Below are 20603 nucleotides of genomic sequence, written 5' to 3'. Positions count from 1 at the left end.
TTTCGAGTTTTACTTCCTTTCGTTCTGAAAAAGGGATGTCCGTGTGAAGTCTTTAATATACGGATCATCATGTCACGACCTGGGTGTCCCAAACGGTCGTGCCAAAGCCTATATGTGTCGGAATCCCATAAATCATCTCTCATGACATGGTTGGATTCAATGACTCGAATAGTGGTTGCGTACAACCCACTAGAGCGACACATAAGTTTCTCTAAGACTCGATTATGTCCGTAGTCATTAGAGGTGATGCAAATGAACTCTTGTCCATTCTCACAATGTGTTTCCACATGAAAACCATTGGCTCTTATATCTTTGAAGCTTAATAGGGTTCTTCCTGCCCTAGGAGCATAAAGAGCTTCGGTGACATTTAAACTCGTGCCATTTGGCAACAGAAATTGGGCTGGTCCTCGACCATGGATCAATCGAGATGATCCAGCCATCGTAGTCACGGAAGATCGAGATGGTGTCATCCATAGAAATAGCTGTCTATTTCGAAGGATAGTATGTGTAGTTGCACTATCCACGAGGCATTCTAGCTCTCCAGGAAACATACTGAAAAATAATAAAGTTCGAATTAAAAATATGTCCAAGACATTGTATAGAACAAATCGAAAACTTTATTAAAATAGCCAATGATTACATCAAAGTTTCTTGACCAAAATCTAATCCAATATAAAAATCAAACCGTAGACAAATCGTAGTCACTCAATCCGTTTGGTAATTTCAATTTAGTTGTGACCAGGTAAGGTAAGGCGAGATTTTGGTGGAGCGTTGCTCACTTTTAAAACCGTTCTCTCAGATCAAACCTTGCCTAGACATCACAAGTACTCTTGAGTACGCCTAGAGGGAAAAAGTTAATACAATAAGTCATTTTATTGATTTAAGGCATAATAGCCATTACATAATTCTTGGAAAAATAAGGGACTATACTAGTCAAAATCTGCAGCATCCTTGTGCAATTCTTTGTCAGATTTGAAGTCCGCTATGGTGAGATTGACGTTGGCATCATCACCATCTTCTTCTTGTATATTTTCGGCAAGATTGGCTTCATGCTCTCTGAAGTCTCTAAATGCCTTGTAATGCGCAGCTAATTGTTTGCTTGCTTTGCATTGTTTGAACCAATGCTCACTAGATCCACATCGATGACACATGTCATTGTGATTTCCTCCCTTTAATTGAGGTGCATTGTTTGCACTTGGGTGGCGTCCCTTATAGGAGTTGGCGCCATTCCCACGGCCTTGGGTGGCTCCTCCACGTCCTGGAGCCCCACGGCCTCCTCTCCCACGTTGCCATGTATTGCCACGTGATCGTCCTTCATTCTGACGAGTACCTTCCTTTGTAGGGCGGTTATATGGACCAGAACGTCCATTGTGTCCCTGGTTCTTAGGGTTCCGCTCCTTGCGCCCTCCTTTGGGTGCATTATTATAATTTGCCTCATGAACGCTCTTAGTTCCGATGGGCCTTATAATTTTTCACGAGGATATTATCATGCTTTTCAGCTACAGACATAATATTAATTAGCTGATGAAACCTCGTGAGCCGTCCAGTATTGAATTCAGTTCGGTATTGCTTTGATAGCAAAATAGCTGCGACGGGGAAGGTGGAGAGAGTTTTCTCAATTAGTTCTTGCTCTGTGACAGGTTGTCCACAGAACCCCAACATGGTCTTGAGGCGAAGAACTTCTGAATTATATTCAGCTACAGACTTGAAGTCAGCAAATCGTAGATTGTTCCATTGAACTTTCAAGTCAGGGAGGAGGGTATCCTTTACATTACCAAAACGCTCTTCTAGCGCAACCCATAATTCTCTAGCATCCTTGATTGCCATGTACTCCAATCGGAGTGATTTATCCATGTGGCGCCTTATCAAAATAAGGGCGGTGGCATTATTCGTAGCCGTACGCTCGAATAAGAGATCTGGATTTGGTGCCTGAATTACAGGTAGGATCCCTTTTGAAGTGAGATGATTCTCAACATCCGTGACCCAACTATGATATTCCGAGCCAGTTGAGTCAAGGATAGGAAAGTCAAGTTTTGACATCCTAAAATAAGAAGAAAAAATATATTAGTTTCGGAGTTTAAAACTTCCACGACAACTAAATATTGAGATTTCCGAGCTATGCTACCAAGAAATCGATTTCCAAGAAAATTGGATTAGACCGAAACAATGATGTTTATAAGGTCATTAATCGATGCTTGCGGACGCTCTTAGTCCGAAGTCTTACGAACGCTCTTAGTTCGTTTATAGCGTGAATCCCCACGATTCCGCTTTCTCAAAATCGAACCCACGTTATAAGAAAGGTGGGATGTAGAAGAAGGGAGGTTTTTAAGTCCCCGAGAAAAAGAAAGAATTTCAAATTAGGAACTTTAAAACTTACTCTTTTGGATACTTACTTGTTGGTTTTGAATCACGCGCGTGTCGATGCAGGCGTGATGGGGCGAAGTAATCTAAGTAGAGGCGTGCAGCGGATGCGGGGCAGCAGGGGCTGCGGTGGTGATGGCAGTTAAGGATTTTAGTTGCTGCCGAAGAATGCAGGATGAGGCATGGCCGAGAGGGCTGCAGGAGCAGCTGCAGGCTAGCAGCTTGAGGCAAGGTTGCAGGTGCACGGGCACGCAAGCAGGCAGCTGCGGACGCAGGGGCGAGCTGGCAGGGCAGGCAGCAGGACTGCAGGCGCACGGGCGCGCTGGCAAGCAGACGAGCGCGCGCGGGGCAGGTGCGGCGGAGGCTCGGCTAGCACGGGCTAGGGGCTGCTGGGGTAGTAGGCACGCAGGTAGGCAGAAGGCAGCAGGCAAGTGCTTTGCGGCAGAATTTTGGTAAAGGAAGATCTTGGGTTTTGTTTTGTGGTTTTTGCTTTTTGGCTAGAGTCGTGCTGATAACGTGTTTAAGTATATTGGTATTGAGAGAGATTGATGAGAGAAGTGTATTTCATTATAGAGAATAGGAGCCCTATATATAGGGATTACAAAGTGCATAATCTAAGAGTACAAGGATTCCTTATCTAACTTGGAGTAGGAAACCTCTCCTATTACAACTATAGAACTTATCCTAGTTTGACTAGGCACACTAAGTGTCAATATCCTTCAACATATATATCATTTTATAAAATGACAGTTATAGACAATAAATAATAAGCAACTAAATATTTTCTTTGTTTAAGGTTTGGTGGAGGATGGGAGTTTTTTTTTTCCCCGTTCCAGAGGTTTTGTTGATCGATGACTTTTACTTTCTTCAGAATGAATTATTATCCAAGTAGTAAGCAAGAGATAATTTATGAAAACTCCCGGAATAAGAATTGCAGTGAAGAATTAGAATCTTAGACAGATCATGGTATAAATTAATGAAAAAATAAAATACATAAATATATGCTTGCTACCATTCATGCAATTTCAAAGCTTTACTATTATATATGTTGCTCCCTTACATATATGTGAAGCCTGAATTGAAAACTTTTTTGTCAAATCGTGTGTTTCTAGTTCAATTAAATGATAGATTTAAGATTTTTTAATTCATGACCAAAAATTTAGAATTTTTTTGGTAAAGTTTTTGGGTCTGCCTGAGAAAAATCGAGGAATGGAGGTGTAATGAGTGAATTATAGGTATAATGAGTAATTTATTGTTTTGTGTGTGAATAATATAACTAAGGTTGCTTTAGGAATTTAAAAAGAGGTCTAGTGAGCAAACTCTTTTATTTAAAAGGAAAAATGAGGTGTAGAGAGTATGAGAGGTCAAGTGAGTAAATTTGGAGGTCTCAATAGAAACTCTCATTTTCTATTTATATTTCAATAAAATTTCAAATCTTGCCTTTTTTTTTTCTTTTTTTTTTGCTCCTTCCCCATTTTCTTCTCCCTTTTTTTCTTTAGTTACAACATTTTCTATGTGTTGATGCGATGTCAGGATGCCTCCATCTACAGGAATTGATGACTGTGAGGGCTACCATCTTCACGATCCATACCTATCAATCATGAACATAGGTCAGAGGGACAGCCAGGGTTGCCGGCCTTCGACTCTCCGATACCTAAGTCAGTAAGGGTATAAACAAAGTAGGAGTAAGTGAAGAGTAATGACTTACCTTGAATGAGAGGAGATGCATGTATTTATAGTGTAGGTTAGAGCTTGTCACCCTTTTCTTTACTAGATGTGGCTACCAAAGTTGGTAAAATGAGACTAGCATGTGTGTTGGGCCCTGGGCCTACCTTGTAAAGTAAAGACTCAAGCCACTTTTAGTGGCTATTTAGTTGTGTATTTCCGGTGTTTGCACCTCTGTACACATGTGGTATAAACACTATGAATATTTATTTAAAGTTTCTTCTAAAATCTAGTCTCAGAAATCTTGGAATCATTATCGACCAAAAAAATAAATTTTTATAAACAAGCCTTAGACCCCAATTTTACATCCTAAATCTGCCACTACTTGAAACTATATTTTTTACCCCCTTTATTACAAGTTCTAGCAACACCACTGATGTTGTGTGTCCAACATGATCCCTCTGTCTCTCTCTACCACATCTTGAGACTGTGTCGGTTGACTTTAACTTCCACATTGCGCCTAGAATCAACACTACTTGAATACATTTAAGGCTGTTTTTCAATTTAATTTTGTGGGTATATTGCAATTTAGAGAGAGAGAGAGGGGAGGGGGGGAGGGGGGGACAATGGAATTAGTGTTTAAACTTATTTTCTGATATGATGTAGTTTACCATAATTCTTTAATATTACATATAGTTTTAATCGTTGTCTCCATAATATATTGTGCTCTACTTTTGCAAGATTTGCCGTGTCATTCTTGTTGTGTTCATGTCAATATTTTCTTTGATATATCAATAGGTGACTTCTTACTCACTTATTAGACGTTAGAATACTTAATGTCCCGACTGTAGCACATCCAAACTTGTTATCCATACGGAAAGCTCATTGAGCTTCATATTTCTTCATAGTACCAATCAAACTTTCAACGAGTTTGAAGTTTACCCGAAAACCTCGACATTAGTTTGTGCGGCTCCATTCTCCAATGTATTTCATCATGACCCTCAAACTTTTACTCCTTAAACATACAAAAGATTGAAACTGCTACTTCGTTTTCAGATGTACCTTAAAAGCTTTCATCTTTTTCACTGTGATCTCAATAAAAGCCTTGCGGCCCGGAGGCAATGATAGACTATATACTTAGACAGTAGGAGCAGCAACTTTGTATCTGTTCCGATCAATAATTCATATTCATTGCTTTTTCTTTGTTAGATTCGTTGATAACAGACAAAGCTATCAATTATTCAACGTGCACTCATTCATCTATGTGTTCGTGCTTTTAACTAGTGAATGGCATGAATGGCTATTATTAATGAGGACGAAAATCATTTCGAATCAATCATTTTGTCCGAGCATTTGTGTTTTTACTTGAGTGATGAGTATTCTAAGTATAAATCAAGGCCCAAAATTATGGCAAATCCCATGATGTAGCTAGATACCAGGATTAATTGCTGGTAGATCACATGAGCATCGCCAACTCGTGCAATGCTTTCATTTTTTTTTTTCTCATTTAGGGTTTTCATTTGAAGACAATAGTTGAAATCATGTTATGGTATGTATTGTTAAGACAATATATCGATCACCATAGTTCAAAAGCTTAATTTGGCAAAGAATAATAGGACTTTCATTTGAAAAAAAAATAAAAAAATAGTGCAAATCATGCCTTAGAGGATCACTTAATCTCGTGCAATGCCTTCCATATTTGTTTGCAACTCATGCAATGCATTCATTAACAATAGTTCAAATCATGTGGTAGAATCTACCGTTAAGACGATCATTATATTCCAATTTTCAAAAGCTCAATTCGGTAAAGAATTTGTCGTTCACTCATACGTAATTTTAACTTGTATGTACGTAGGTATCATTAAGAACGTGATATGAAAATTAATAAAGAAGCGAAAATAGAGATTAACGGTCTCAAATGCAAGACATCATAAATTCATGATCTTTTGACTAACATTTTTGATATCATATTAGATAACATAATCACTTAAGTTTCAAAATTCAAATCACTCTTATTAAACAATCACTAAACTTGAAAAATATTAAGCTGTTATGAAATGAAACCTGTATAAAGATCAAATTATCATGCAACATATGAACAAAGCAAATGTCCATTAATCTTAACATTTTGTATTCCCTTATCATGTCCTGCCACAGCCATTGTAGGACAAACTGCCCCTTTTTTTTAAATTTAGGGTTCCTCGTACTTCAATCTCAAAAGTTAATTGTCTCACTATCAAATTTTTGAAAATTGAAAAACACAAAACAACCTCCACAAAAACGTAGTAAATTACTAAGAGCAACTCCAACAGCTTCTCTATAATTTCTGCATTATAAGGAAGCAAAAGTCAGAGTTTTATGCTTTTTTTCTTCTCCAACTCCAACAGATTCCTTATTTTACAGCAATATCTAGAATCTCCTTAATTTTTCCTTAAATTTTAGAGATTGCTGTAAATTTAGAGAATTTGGTTTTCTCTTTCCTCATTATCTCTAAAATAGAGATCATTATAGGGAATCTGTTGGAGCGAAAGAGACTCATTTTTCCTTAAAATAAGGAAAAATCAAAATATGGGAAAGCTGTTGGAGTTGCTCTAAGAATCTCTTGTAATCGAAGAAACAAAGTGCAGAAGATTTCGACTAGCTCCAACATCAAAAGCAGTTGGAAATCAGCGAGCAGCTTGTAGGATCAGAGATTAGGGTTTAGGTATAATTTGCCTTGAGATTTGCGTTAAAGCAATTCATAAAACATAAACATATTAACAAGATCCATGTGATAATGCTGGGGAGATTCCCCCGCAGAGCCTGTAGTTTTGTGTTTTCTCAATATTAATCTAATAAATCTGGGAATTATTTACCCCAAGATTTTGAAATTCAAATCACTTTCAGAGTTAGGTTTGTATTATGTTCTTTTGTAATCAGAAGGTGTTGAAGTTGAACAAACATGCATGCAAACATTGGCATATTTGTCAACCAAATTTGGTCATTCTGTGGAATTTGGAGTTTTGGTCGTTAAGTTTACAGTGATTACCAACTTCCACCTCCATATATATTGCCGTATTGACCAATCTGAACATTGACCAGAAAGAAGAAGACCAATACATATAGAACCAAAACTGGTTTTGTCTAGACTCTAGAGAGAATTTGAATTTCATTTTTGTACATATAAAGTGTGACATTTTGATATTGAAGCTCAAGCTGAAATACAAAGGTCTTATAGAAGAGGGTCAAAACCAAGTTATAGGGGGTCAAGTATAAATAAACCGATCAAATAAGATTCATGTTTGTAGGTATACTCGCTCAAAAAGGCTTTGAAACCAAGAGGATGGATTGTAAGTTGTAACCTTATTCTCTTTCACATTTGTAACTGGTTTTTCCCCTCATCATTCTTGTATTTTTTGACTTGATACTTTAAATCACCTTTTTAACCTTACAGAATATAGAAATCAGTGAACTTATCCAATACTCTAAATCGTAAACTAAATAGTAAACTTATCATATTTTAATACTCTAAATTGTGTTATAAAATACACACAATGTGACAATACATAGAGATTATTGTTTCTTGTACTTGCTTTTCAAGTTGATTGCAGTAAATTATATAATTAAAAAGTGGGTTTAAAACTCGATCAGAAACTTATAAACTACATGAGATATAAATAAAATATGAATACTTAGTATACACCAAACAACAATTCGTCAATTATGAATTCTCATATGTATAACTTATATATGCAATAACTACTCCCGGTCTTAACAATAATAAATCATCGCTTAAAAACTTCATTACAAAAAAGAGTTCTACCATATTTTGGTGCATGTCATATTTCCGCCACTATTGAATCCGATGAAAATCGAAGAGGAAGAAACCGAAAAACTGAGAAAAAGTCATAAAAGAGGTCAAGAGAAAGGAAAGCACCGAGAAGGGTATACCCTCATTTTTGGACCCAATTAAAGGAGAGAAAGCCGTCGTCGTCTTTTATTTTTCCTCCCCTTAAAAAAAAGTCCAAGTCTTTGAGTTTTCAGTCATCCCAAGTGGAGTAGAAGATCCTTTTCCCTTCTCTCCAGTTGAACCAAACACCACCACCCCCCTCACCCACGCCTCTCCCTACATAGCTAGCTACGTCTGTCTCTTTCTTCCAAGTTCCTCAAAGAACTAGTCCAACTTCCTTTCCAACATCCCTATTTAACCCCCATTTCCTGGTCTTTGTCCCCATTACACATTTTTAAAGAACCCAATTCCCACAAGGAAGAGAACACAAAAAGTCTTCCTTTGGGTAGTAGCACAAATTCTCTCATCTGGGTTCAGCTCCATTTCCTCAGAACAACCGATTTGAGTAGTGAAATCTACCCCAACTCCTCATCTGATTTCTTCTCATTTCTCCACAAAAGCCTCAAACTTGATTTGGGTATCAAACTCCTCCCTCAACTCTCATCTGGGCTCTCCTCATTTCTTCTGATTTCTATCTAAAGCTCTCACCTTTATCAATGGGAGACACATCTCTCGGCCTCGATGACTCCCAGGCCGTACAACTCACCGGAAAGATCATGATGATCGCCGTACTAGTCCTCTTCTTAGTCGTCGTCTTCGTCCTCTGCCTCCACCTCTACGCCAAATGGTACTGGTGGAACGTAGTGGAAGATCCCAACTCCTCCACCCGCCAAACCGGCCGCCGACGACGCCGTTTCGTCTTCGCTCCGGGCCAGGAATCCGAACTACCAACCCTCCGGCGAGGGCTCGAGCCTTCGGTCCTTAAGTCTCTGCCTGTAGTGGTCTTCAGTCCTCAAGATTTCAAAGACGGGTTGGAATGCGCTGTTTGTCTCTCTGATCTTGCCCAAGGCGAAAAGGCCAGATTGTTGCCCAAATGTAACCATGGATTTCATGTTGAGTGCATTGACATGTGGTTTCAGTCACATTCAACATGCCCGCTTTGCCGGAGCGCCGTCGTGCCGGAGACCGTAGCGCGCTCTGATTCCTCTGTTTCTGAGCTTAGTGTTGAAATTCCATCGCCAGCTGAGACTTTGGCTTCTGGGTTCTCTTCAGAGTCACCCAATTTCCCTACAAATGTGTTGTTCTGGGGGAACCAGACCCGGGTTAGCTCCGGGCCGGGTTCGGGTTTGGAGGAAGGGACTTCAGCTCAAGTACCTTGTCCCTCTTCTTCTTCTGATACTAGAAGACCGGAGGGAATGTTGGTGATTGATATACCGAGTGAGAATCCAATGGCATCTTTAGCATCGCCTTCGCCTTCCGGCAATAACAGGTTTGCTGCCGCCGAGGAGGACTTGAAGTCTCCGGTGCCAACGAGGTTGAGGTCACTCAAGAGGTTATTGAGCCGAGATAGGAGGATAAGTCCGTGTAGTCCAAGCTCAGCTGTTGATGCTGAAGCAGGGAGAGCACAAAGTTAGGAATGAAGCAATTGATTGCTGTATTTGCACATAGTTGATATTAGAGGAATATTTTGGACCATGAACATTTTGTTCTTTGAGAGGGTCTGAGGTAATTAGTATGTCCAATTCTACATCCCTGAGAATTGATTAGGTTCTTTTGGAGATGATGTCAATTTGCTCAATGTTCTTTTATTCTTGGGGGAGATGATCAAAGCTATCAAAGCTTGGAGCTTGAAGTCTCTGGAGTCTATGTTGTACAAGAAATTTATCAATTTAATGTATATCTCTTAATTTAAAAACAGACTTGGAACAATTGTTGAATGGAGTGCGTGTTATGGGTTTGATAGCTTAAATCCTAGTTTGTTTTAGGAATCAAGAAGCTAGCCTTGGCTTAGGGTTTATGAATTTTCCCTCAGTTAGATTAGCATATCAATCATACAAACTTGAGTCTTGGATGCTATCACTTTGGCAGTTTAGTAGGTGCAACTGATTTGAAGTTGTGACATTGCTGAAAACATTAATTAATTCCTTCTTTGCCAGTGACCTCAGAAGCAATAAAACCAACTACTTTGTCTTTGTGGTGGCATAATCTGTTTTGATAATAGAATGTAGGGTTTGGTGTGTCTATGGCTTTCAGATCACATCCCCTGCTGCATTCTTTCCTCATGTCAATATTTAAAAAAGTATGAAAAGAGCACCTGCTAACCACCAAGGCTTTATGTTTCTGTCAACACTCAAAACAGCATTATAGTAATGTTTATAGTGCTATCACTTTTTCAGACCAAACAATTGGTAAAGAGGTCTATGGTTAGGTTGTTAATGAATTAACTATTTCTGAAATCTACTAACCAAATAGCAGCGTAACATGTATGAAGTATCTGCATAAATGTAAAAAACCTTCACATATAGGTAAGTTTAATGATCTCAGCTATTAATCTCTTTTAGCAGGAGGATATTGTATATGAGTCTTTCCTGGGCAGGTATAGTTTCCCTATTAAAAACCAAGTTCAATTAATCAAAACTAGAATTCACGCAGATGGCCAAAAAAAGGTTTCTGAAAATATGAATATAGAAATAAGGAGGATGTAGTTGGAAGATTGAATGAAATAGAACATTAACAACACTTTCCAGAGTAATTCGATCAAAATCTAAACTGACTTTGCTGAGGATATCAAGTTCTGTTTTCTAGCAATCACACAATGAAACACAAGAACAAAACACTTAGGTACAATCTCTCTCTAGCCTATTGCATGCTTTGGATAATTCAAATACGCAACTAAGATAGCTCAAATCTCCTACTGCATTCCCCATCGCAGCACATGCATGCACAATTCAGAAGTTCATTGCACTTTAGCAAAATGCTATATCAAACTTTCTTCTCCTTGTCACCAAAATGCTACATATCAGGTCAACATCCACCAAGATGCAGAAAACTTGAGATTCAATTCCCTATTGACAACTCCTGATCGAAAAAATTCCCTATTGACAACTTCTTCATGATACTCTATCTCACTAGATACACAGGGCCATATGTTTGAACAACTTGAGGGCTGCCGGACTTGTCTAGACACTTATAGGGTACCTCACTATCTGCTCTTATTGTTGGTCTGAACAGACTGTTAATAGGCCCGGATAAGGGGCGCCGGAGCCTGCCATCCAGAGCCTTGCCGGTGCCAAATACCGGACCAGAAACATTAGTCCGTCTTGCATCAGATACTTGAGATTTGGTTGCTGATTTTGTGCTAGTTTTGTTCACCTTCTCGCCTTTCAACCATGGAAATAGTAATTTCTTCCATGATTTCTTCTTCTTCTTCTCTTGCCCTGATCTTCTTTCTCCAGTTTCTTCTGGATAGGAAGTTGATGATGTCTGAAAGTCTGATTCTAATGCATAGTGTTTTGCTTCTTCCAAAAACTGATCACAGTGAAAACCAGATAAAACAAGCAACGAGAATGTTTAATTTATCAAGAAGTGACAAACCTATCTTTTCAGAACCATAAAAGTGACAAACGTGGATGTGATATCTTTAACCATGTGCAATACAATAGCAACAACACTCTTCACCATATATATACACAAAGAAGACGTCTTTATAATCATCAAATCATGATCTCACCTCATAAAAGTCATTCTGAGGATCAAATCGATTGCTGCCATCAAACCCCATCTCATATTTTGGATGAACAGGAGATTTCTGCATACTTTGCCTGAATAATCCACACCAAAATAAACTAAACCAGCCAAATGACACACATGTAAAGACAATAAAATGAAATGACAATTCTCATCTCTCTGTACCTTCAGCTAGAGAAAGACCAATCAAGCAGAAAGCTCTCTGAAATTGAATCAAATATTCTTTTTTAACCACCACCCTTATAGTAGTGGTCCTTTGTAATTACAATCATTGATCAGAAGAAGGCAAAGATCAACCACACCTTTCACAGAAAGCCCTCATCAAAATTACTATATTGGTGATACTGATAATTAATGGTGGTTGAAACTGAGCTGTTCCTTGCATAAAGTGCTTAGGAAGAAAGCAGGACAAGATCCTCATTAAGTAGTTGGAAACTAAACGTAGTAACGCCTTAGTTACTTGAGAGTTGAGACAAGTAAGTTGGTAAACATTAATTAATATTAATCACTGTTTAATGACTACTTAAGAGTCCTGTCATATAATTAATTACGAGATAATCCCCCACCCAGAAAATGCCTTTTGTAATGAGCGACAAATGCGGCGCATGTTGGGGAGGGGGCTTTGAAGCTTTCTTTTGGTGAAGATTTAGGAGGGAAAGATTTCTCTTCCTCCATTCATGGCGCACAATAGGGAGCTCAAGTGCTTAAGAATAGTTCTGTTACTCTCAACTCAAGTGATTATAATATATTGAACATTCTCTTAAAAGTTTACAAACTATGCGGCGGACTTGTTTCGTGAGACTTGTAGCTTTAGCGATTAAAAATATGAGATTCTGACCTCAATCCACCCTACTTGAATATGGCTAAATACAAAATAAATCAAAGGCAATACAGTGTGCTTGTACTCTCTCCTCATCCACTTCACAAAGCACGAATTCAAATCATTAGGAAAAAGCACATGGCAATTGGGGTTTGTGGGTTTAAGCTTGTTATTATCTTGGATACAATAATAGTCCAAAAATTTCCAAGTTGTAGATAGAGTTTGCTCAAGGTGGAATCATGTCTAAATAGTTTCAAATGTCAAACTACTCGACAAAGATAGAAGTCATAGAACAAACCAATAAGACAATAGCAAGGTGTGAACAGAACGCATGATAGTCATACTCGGTTTGAATTTGAATTAGAGCCAAACGGATACAAAACCAATATAAATAAATGCCACCGCGAAGGCTTAGGGCCTTTTCTTATCTTAATCCAATAAAAGCCAACAAAACAATTAACAATAGGGGCATAAAAAGGTCACTTAAATCATCTTGAGAGATAAATAGAGGGAACTCCACTAGGTTAAAAATAACATAACCAACATTTCTAATGTTTGAACATTGACAAAGTGCAACAAAAACATCGAAGTAGAAGGAAAAGACACCAGCCAAGAGGTTCAACTGACATTGGGTATTAACCTCCTATACAAAATTATAATAGATACAAGATAAACCTAGGAGTATTTTGAAACGAGTCTCATCTCAACTTGCAAAAGCTTTATGTCTATCAACCCCAACAAATTTTCTATTCGGGCTGTATGATATTAAAGTTGAAGTAGAGGCAGAGCCATTACAACGCCAAAGATAGAAATGAGCAATAACATCATCCAAGTTGGGAATGACTGCTTTTTGTTTTTCCTCGTGTCCTTTAGGGCACCTACTGTTTTCATACCTCCTGCCGTGGAATCGTCAACCTTTTCCAACAAGGGCTTGGAATTTTCCTGAGATGATTCAGAGGCCACCTGCTCTTGATTCAGCTGCTCAGAAAGCTGCTGCTGCTGCTGGTTATACTTCTCCACATACTCCGGGAACATCTTGCGAAATGTGACACTGGTTTGACAGAAAATTTGCTCACATTAGTGGAACAACCAATCTGAATTGATGTCTAGTATTTACAACTAACATGAGTAAAGCAGCTTTTAAACAGTTATACAAGAATCTTGCATTTGCCAGATAGATATATAACAATGGCAGGCCGCAGAAATTGCCTATTTGAGCACATTTACTATTAGCCCTTAGTGTGGCCTACATTATCGAAGAAAAAAAAAATAGAACAAACTGCATCTGGTCCGATGAACATACTTCTTAGCGTTAAAAGCAAGAGAAGTCTTTGCCAAACGTTGCTTCTCAGCTACAGTAGTGTTCACACTGCCAGTTGTAGGACTGTTGTCCATCTGCACAAGTGAAATAAGTTGAAACATAAGCCTCAAACATGTGCCAACACAAGGACGTGGCATTTCCAAACCATTGGAACTATAAAGTCTATATATGAAGATTCAAACTAACAGAAATATATATAATAACATTTAAGATGAAAAACAAAAGTATGAGAAATATATATAATAACATTTAAGATGAAAAACAAAAGTATGTTCCTTGAACTACTGAAACCTAGAGAAGGGACATAGATCAGAAAATTTCTCTATATACAAAATCATCAATTAAGTTATGACATGTAATTTGCCAAATGCCATGTAAAAGTAAGCAGACAGAGAAAAACAACAATGGCAAAATTAAGCACAGAAAAAAAAGAAATTCAAAAAGCAACAATAAACTCACCATAAATGAAAGAAGCCCTGTAAGTATGCTGCATTTGTAAAGAACAGATGTTAGTGGAGCACAGTGATTTAACATATATGCAGCTTGCTAATAAAGAAAAAGCAAACAAAAGAAGTTCCTCTGAATTCCAGAGGAGTCTAACCTTGACACGGACCACATTGGATTCCAACTTTCAGGATGAACTGCACAGGAGCATATGTTGACATGGTATAAATTATCTAGAACATTTAAAAATAAAATATGAAATATCCTTAAAACGACCTCTGTAGAACTTACAATCGCTCATAGACAAACAAATTTTCTTCTGAGTCATGAATCGTCCATTGGGAGTAGTCATGCTACAAACAGGAACAAACTTGTAAGTGAAACCAACAGTACATGCACAGAGAAGACAATTGCATATTCAATTAAAAAACAGATGCCTCATATACATAAATAGAATCTATCTTTGCAGGAGAAATTTGGTAAAAACTAGATACCTGATTCCTGGTGGTTTATAGGGATACTCTGAAGGAAACTTGATCTTTCCATAGTAATATCCACCTATAATGAGTAGAACAAATTCCCATAATAAATAAGCGTTATATCAAATAGGATAAAGAACTATCTAAAACATTTTGGTATTGTAGCATTTGTCTCCACAACTCCAAAATGCTGGATGAGGTCCCAGGTTCAAGTCCCAACATATGAAAATAATAACAATAATCATAGGAAAGTGCAACAGATGCTACCCAATATCACACATCAGAGAGAGAACAAGGAGAGCATAGACAAACCTGCAAAAGGTGTTCCTTCGCTTCCCTCCAAAACGTAATCTGAAACATCCGATATAAAGATGAATAAAAGTCCCAAAGTACATGTAATGACATCATTTACATAACTGTTCCCATTACACTTTAAACCAGGTTTAGTAGCTTCTTACTTTAGATTCTCCAATTCGGGGATTTGCAGAGAAAAGGTACCAGGATGGTTACAGATCAATCCCCAAACCCCCAAAACATGAATATTAAACTTACAGACATAGATAGAATAAATAGTTTTTAACTGTAAACCTGGTTCAGTTCCCATCGTTCCCCAATATTTTTGTTTTTATTTATTTTTTTATATAGACGAAGAAACAAATTCTATGTTCTTGCTTATTTACTAAGGTGACAAAGGATCGCTGTTAAATTATAAATTTTATAAATTCCTCAAAACAGAAAAAACCCATGGCCCGTGTCTCCATCCCCATCTCACCTAAATCCCAACATTAAGCAATAAAAATCTGATATCACTGGTTGTAGAAAACGAATTTAAATCACGAAAGGACCACACATAGTTAGATTATAGAGTACTCAACCATCCACATTAAAAAAGAAAACTTGGCTACCCAAAATCCCGTTTTCCACTGAGCAAAAACCCAAACTGACAAAATCCTGTTCACGTGTATGTTCCACATTCTTTACTCATCAAATGTAAGAATAGTCAAAGACCAAAACTCTTGCTTATATAAAGATTAACCAAAATAGTACTGGAAGCCCTCTTCTTTCAGAGAAGTGTGGTTGTAATTGATAATTTAACATCCCGAAGAAATCTACTGGACTTTAAAGGAAGCCAGTTGTCAGTTAACTTACGCCATTCGAGAATGTCATTTGGGGAAGGACGGGCCACAACATGAGAAACTGGTTCCTACACATCCGCAAACAACACAATTAGCACCATCCAGAAGACATATATGTAAGAAAGTTCTAGGCTACCAGAAGGAGGCATCATTATTAAATTAACGCGCATATAATTCCATAATTATCAAATCTAATAACAAAATCAACACTACCAATTCTTTCAACAATACAAGAGTTACAGCAATTGACAGCACATAGGACAGTATGATCCAGAAACAAGCTAAAAGAAAACAAGAGAAGATTTACCATACAATAAGTTATTGTAACTACAGCTGATTATTAAGAGGACCAAGAGATAACTTTAAAACCACTTGCTGATATTTAAGTGAAACAAGACATATACACAGTAGCTAAACAAGAAGTACTCAAAGGATGTAAATGATATGGACGACTATCAGTCTATACCAGATAATGGACAACTGGTTCAGTAGCAAAAGAAGGCACACCTTACACAGTGCTCTATATTCCTTCTGTAGGCGCTTGATGCATGATTTCTCTGCCATCTCCCAATAATATCTTTAAAAGGTAGCAAATAAAGCCCCTATTCAATGCTTAACTTCTTTGGTCGCAAATGTTATTACCAGTTCTCTGATAAACATAGACAAGAATAACACATTAGAACTGAATTCGACACATAGAGTAGAACCACTATTAATTACACTGAGCATGGAATAAAACATATCAAGTTTTGTTCACGAAATAAGCATCTCAGTCCAATTTCTGTCTTGTTTGTTAGTCCTTCTTTGAACAATCTACCTCATCTTTCATACTCCTGAATTCAGAACGTCGCCATATCTCTATCTCCCAACATTATTACCCCATCATAAACTATCAATTCAGATTCTTAACACGACCCCTAGGAAAGAAATCCCACCAATTTTATCTCAACAAGCTATCTTCCTACCAATTCCCTTGATCAATACTTTCTCAAAGGAAATAATTCCCAAACACAATTTTCCTACCCAGTAAGAAATAATTCCCAATCAAGATATATATATATATTTTTTTTCATAATCAATAGCAAAAAATCTGAGCTAAACATTCTCAGTATTAATCTGACACAAGTGCAAAAACAAAAACAAAAAGATATCAAAGTGCCCATACATGACATTCAAATCACTATTCCAAGTATAACCTCATCTACTCAACCCCAGCAGCAATTCACCATCCAATTCTCAATCTTTTTACGGTTTTAGTGAAAAATCCCAAAATAAAATCGCCAAAAAACCTAATGAATCCGATCCAGTAATCGAAACCTCACAATTTAACACAAAAAAAAAAAAAAAAAATCAACAAAAATTAGACAGAGAGCAGAATTGCAGAGAGAGAAAGATAGATCGGTGTGAGAAATAGTGGAAATTGGAGGAGAACCTGAGGAGATCGGGGAATTGGGGATAAGCGAAAGAGGCCGATCGCACATGTATGTACGCGTTAGGCAGCGCAGACAATTCCCCTTTGTTTTTTACAAATTGTCCCAAATTCCCAAATGGAAGGAGAAGACGACGTCGTATGACCTTTTGTCCAAGTAACGGTGTCATGGGATTGGGTGTGGTCGACTTATAGGTTGTCCTTCCAGAGGACCACATACTTAAGGGGTCCAAATTAATTGACTATTATGCCCCGCCTTCCCCAAATTTCACTTTTTTGTGATCGACACAGCGGACACTAGTTTCTTTTTGAGATTAGTTCTGTAAAATCATTTTTTCTTTATCAAGAATGACAAGTTTTATTTCTTTGTTTACTTACGGAGGATTAAATCCTTAATCTAGTCTGAGTATTAATCTTCACCCTCCTTCACCGCTTGAGTTTACAGAAAGACTTGAATCTTCACTAAGAATTGACCAAGAGTCATGACATGAAGTCCAATCATTAATCTGAAAGGGAAAAAAATACAAACAGTACTCCAACTATGGTCAATTCTAAATTTTCATACCCAACTTTCCGAAACTATCACATTGATACCCCAAATAGTCAGTCCGACCCAACATACGTACCCGCCGTCCATAACGGCGTTAACTTGCTCCTCTCGTGGCCTCTTTAAATCATGCCAGCTGTCAGAAGAGTTAACGTCGTCGTGGACGGCGTGTACGAAAATTGGGTTGGATTGGGTACTCCAGGTACTAAAATGATAGTTTCCAAAAATTAGGTACAAAAATTTAGAATGGGTCTTACCTCAGGTACTGTTTATATCTTTTTCCCAATCTGAAAATGAAGAACCATTCCAAAACGAATCTGATGAAGATGAAACAAAAACCAACATACGCATATATGATCCATATATACATAATGCTACGTACATATGTTACTGCATACAGAAAGCTAGCTAGGAACAAGAAACAGATGTTGAAACAATCAAAAAAGAGAGAAAAGTAAGAATGCTAGCTTATATTTTCATGCGATACATGCAAGCATGCAAGTATGTACGTACGTACGTACAGGAGATCAATATATACCAACATCATCATGAGCATCCATGGAGATGTGTTCTCTGAAACTGAGGCTGAGTAGGACATTATGATCGAGGATGGGGAGCAGCCAAAGGAGCCTGCTGCATGACAAAAAGATTGGGGTGGACGGGCGGGTACTGTGACGTGACGTCGACAAAAGATTGGCAGCGGCAGGTTGCTGGAGAAGAAAGTCGGCATGGTGGATTTGTAGAGGTGGAGCGGTAGTACGTGACGGCCTCTTGTCTCTTGAGCAAATTAATCAACTTGAGCAAAGATGAGAGAATGAGAACGAGGACTAACAGAGTTGATAGAATATCATAGAAACTAGTCTGGTGAGCCTGAGCCGCCTTAGTACGTAGAACCTTGTGGAACTGGAGTATTATTGAGGAGTAGGCGGCCGTGAAGTTGTTGGGCAAAGCTGGGAGAGATAATCATCGGGAATAGGAGGAAGATGAGTGAGGACGATAAGAGAATGCTAGCAGATGAGCAGGAGGAAGCCACGATGTTTGACCCTTATTTGAGGCGATCGATCAAATATATGAAACACAGAACTTGTGGACTCTAACTTTATAGGCAACTGGCACGTCGCTAAGATTCTAGAACTGAAGTGTTGATCTTTTTTTTTTTTAATAAAGGGCTGATGCGGCTGCCCTCAAGGCTTGATTAATGAAACTGTTAAGAACAAAGGGGGACATTGAGCCTAAATCCCTGATTACAACAAGTATTTAAAGAACATCCAAAAATACTATCATGAGTCTCTACCAAATGACTGTATTCAACTAGGTACCAACTAGCAAAAAGCGCTCTACTGGCGACTCTATTTGCTTTGACATAACGGAAAGATAACTCGATACAGACGAAGCATAATTACCAAAAGCACAGGTTTCCTACTATGTTGCTGCCGGAGAATAAATCTGGCGACACTTAGCTTCACGCAGACAAGGCACTTTGAGTGCACATAGAGGCACAAAGCTCGACTAGCCCTACACAACCAATGTTCTAAAAATCGGCCGCCCAGGCCGTCTAGGCGCTGGAAGGCAGCTCTCCGACTCGACTAATGCAAAATCGGAGCTTGTGGGCGGGCAAGGAATGGGCGGCCGCTTAGACGGCCCAGGAGAGCGACTAGGCGCTTGGGCGGTCAGGCTAGGCGGGTCTACTGCTGGTTTTTGCTGGGCGCGGGCGTTGGAATCTCTCTCTCTTCCCCATCAGATCTTGGAATCCAATCATCGAGACATCGCCTTTTCTAAGTTTCGTCATCCTTTTGGATCACGAGACACATCGCTGATTGCCTTTAAAACAGCAGCAACAAGGTTGCTGATATAATTGCAAGACCACAACCACAATCAAAGACTTGAAATTTAAACCAAAAATTGAACAACCACGAATGTCCAAAAGCAACAAGCATTATTGAAAGACTGTAACAGAGGAAAAAAATCGTTGGTGAAGGCCATAATGGCGAGCGAAACGCCGGCGAAGACGATCTGGCAAAGATGAAGACCGAGGCCGTCGGCGGTGTCGGGCATGCACTGAACGAATTAATTCAATTGAAAGGAAGAGCAAATCTTAAACCCAGCAAAGACTTCACCTTTTGATCTCATTTGGACAATTGGGTTTGTTGGGATCTTGATTTTTGAACAAATTGAAAAGTGAAGCGGAGGAATGATAATTGGAACTCTGGAAGTGAAAAGAAGAAAGGTCGGGTTCTCGCCTTTGATATGAGCAATGGGCAATGAGAATTAAAAATATATTTTTATATAATATTCTTATCATTCTTTATTAATAAATTATAATAAATCTTTAAATATCCATTTAAGTCTTTATATATATATATGGCAGAAATATCACTTTGGTCATCGAACTATGTTTCGCTCGACACTTTGGTCATCCAACTTTTAAAAACTTCACTTTGGTCATCGAACTATATCACCGTATATCACTTTAGTCATTCCGTCTGTTTTCTCCGTTTAAATGTGGCAATTGAACCTCACACGTCTAATAGGCAGGGCTATATTTGTCAAATCCATATACTGTATCTCTCTCTAAGCCAAAAGGTTTTCACACTTTCTCTCTGCTGCAATGTTGAAGTATCTCAATTCATAACTTCATACAGGTTGTGGTCCTTGTTAGATGCAATCACACGAAGCCAATCCTGCAATCACACGAAGCCAATCCCTCACGTTCATTGTGCTTCTACATCATTGGAACTACTATTAATATTCATCCTTTAGAATTAGAATGTGAGGATTTAATAATCGCAGCCTTCTCTATTCTCATGGTCAATTCCTCAGCACAATCATAAGCCCAGAATCCAAAAGTACACAGATTCACATCAATAGCAATTGGCTTGTCTTTT

At 38.3% G+C, this 20603-nt stretch overlaps 4 protein-coding genes across 7 annotated transcripts; 1 reads left to right on the top strand and 3 right to left on the bottom strand.

Moving 5' to 3' along the window:
• Nucleotides 1-1446: 1446 nt before the first annotated feature.
• On the bottom strand, nt 1447-2683 carry LOC133730920 (uncharacterized). Its single transcript, XM_062158424.1, has 2 exons — nt 2394-2683; nt 1447-2041 (listed from the first exon to the last, which is right to left on the bottom strand). The coding sequence occupies exon 2, from the start codon at nt 2038-2040 to the stop codon at nt 1447-1449; it is 594 nt and encodes a 197-aa protein (XP_062014408.1). The 5' UTR covers nt 2041; nt 2394-2683.
• Nucleotides 2684-8058: 5375 nt separating this feature from the next.
• Nucleotides 8059-9732, top strand: LOC133742109 (RING-H2 finger protein ATL3). The gene has a single exon (XM_062169796.1). The coding sequence runs from the start codon at nt 8512-8514 to the stop codon at nt 9427-9429; it is 918 nt and encodes a 305-aa protein (XP_062025780.1). The 5' UTR covers nt 8059-8511; the 3' UTR covers nt 9430-9732.
• A 781-nt stretch (nt 9733-10513) lies between these two features.
• Nucleotides 10514-11984, bottom strand: LOC133742092 (uncharacterized). Of its 2 annotated transcripts, XM_062169782.1 has the most exons (3): nt 11708-11984; nt 11526-11616; nt 10514-11323 (listed from the first exon to the last, which is right to left on the bottom strand). In XM_062169782.1, the coding sequence occupies exons 2-3, from the start codon at nt 11607-11609 to the stop codon at nt 10916-10918; spliced, it is 492 nt and encodes a 163-aa protein (XP_062025766.1). In that variant the 5' UTR covers nt 11610-11616; nt 11708-11984; the 3' UTR covers nt 10514-10915. The 2 variants fall into 2 exon arrangements, with proteins under 2 accessions (XP_062025766.1, XP_062025773.1); XM_062169789.1 differs by lacking the exon at nt 11708-11984 and having other exon boundaries at nt 11526-11700.
• An 871-nt stretch (nt 11985-12855) lies between these two features.
• On the bottom strand, nt 12856-17334 carry LOC133725565 (ubiquitin-conjugating enzyme E2 34-like). Of its 3 annotated transcripts, none has more exons than XM_062152854.1 (10): nt 17175-17334; nt 16250-16391; nt 15756-15810; nt 14919-14957; nt 14622-14685; nt 14419-14480; nt 14285-14324; nt 14143-14170; nt 13666-13757; nt 12856-13413 (listed from the first exon to the last, which is right to left on the bottom strand). In XM_062152854.1, exons 2-10 carry the CDS (start codon nt 16304-16306, stop codon nt 13128-13130), a joined length of 723 nt encoding a protein of 240 aa, XP_062008838.1. In that variant the 5' UTR covers nt 16307-16391; nt 17175-17334; the 3' UTR covers nt 12856-13127. The 3 variants fall into 3 exon arrangements, with proteins under 3 accessions (XP_062008838.1, XP_062008839.1, XP_062008840.1); XM_062152855.1 differs by lacking the exon at nt 17175-17334 and adding an exon at nt 16908-17156; XM_062152856.1 differs by lacking the exon at nt 17175-17334 and adding an exon at nt 16939-17156.
• Nucleotides 17335-20603: the final 3269 nt, after the last annotated feature.

Source organism: Rosa rugosa, chromosome 1 (assembly GCF_958449725.1).
Source record: "Rosa rugosa chromosome 1, drRosRugo1.1, whole genome shotgun sequence".
Lineage (NCBI taxonomy): Eukaryota > Viridiplantae > Streptophyta > Magnoliopsida > Rosales > Rosaceae > Rosa > Rosa rugosa.
Note: the sequence above shows the minus strand (reverse complement) of the source record. Positions and strands in the feature narration are given on the sequence as shown.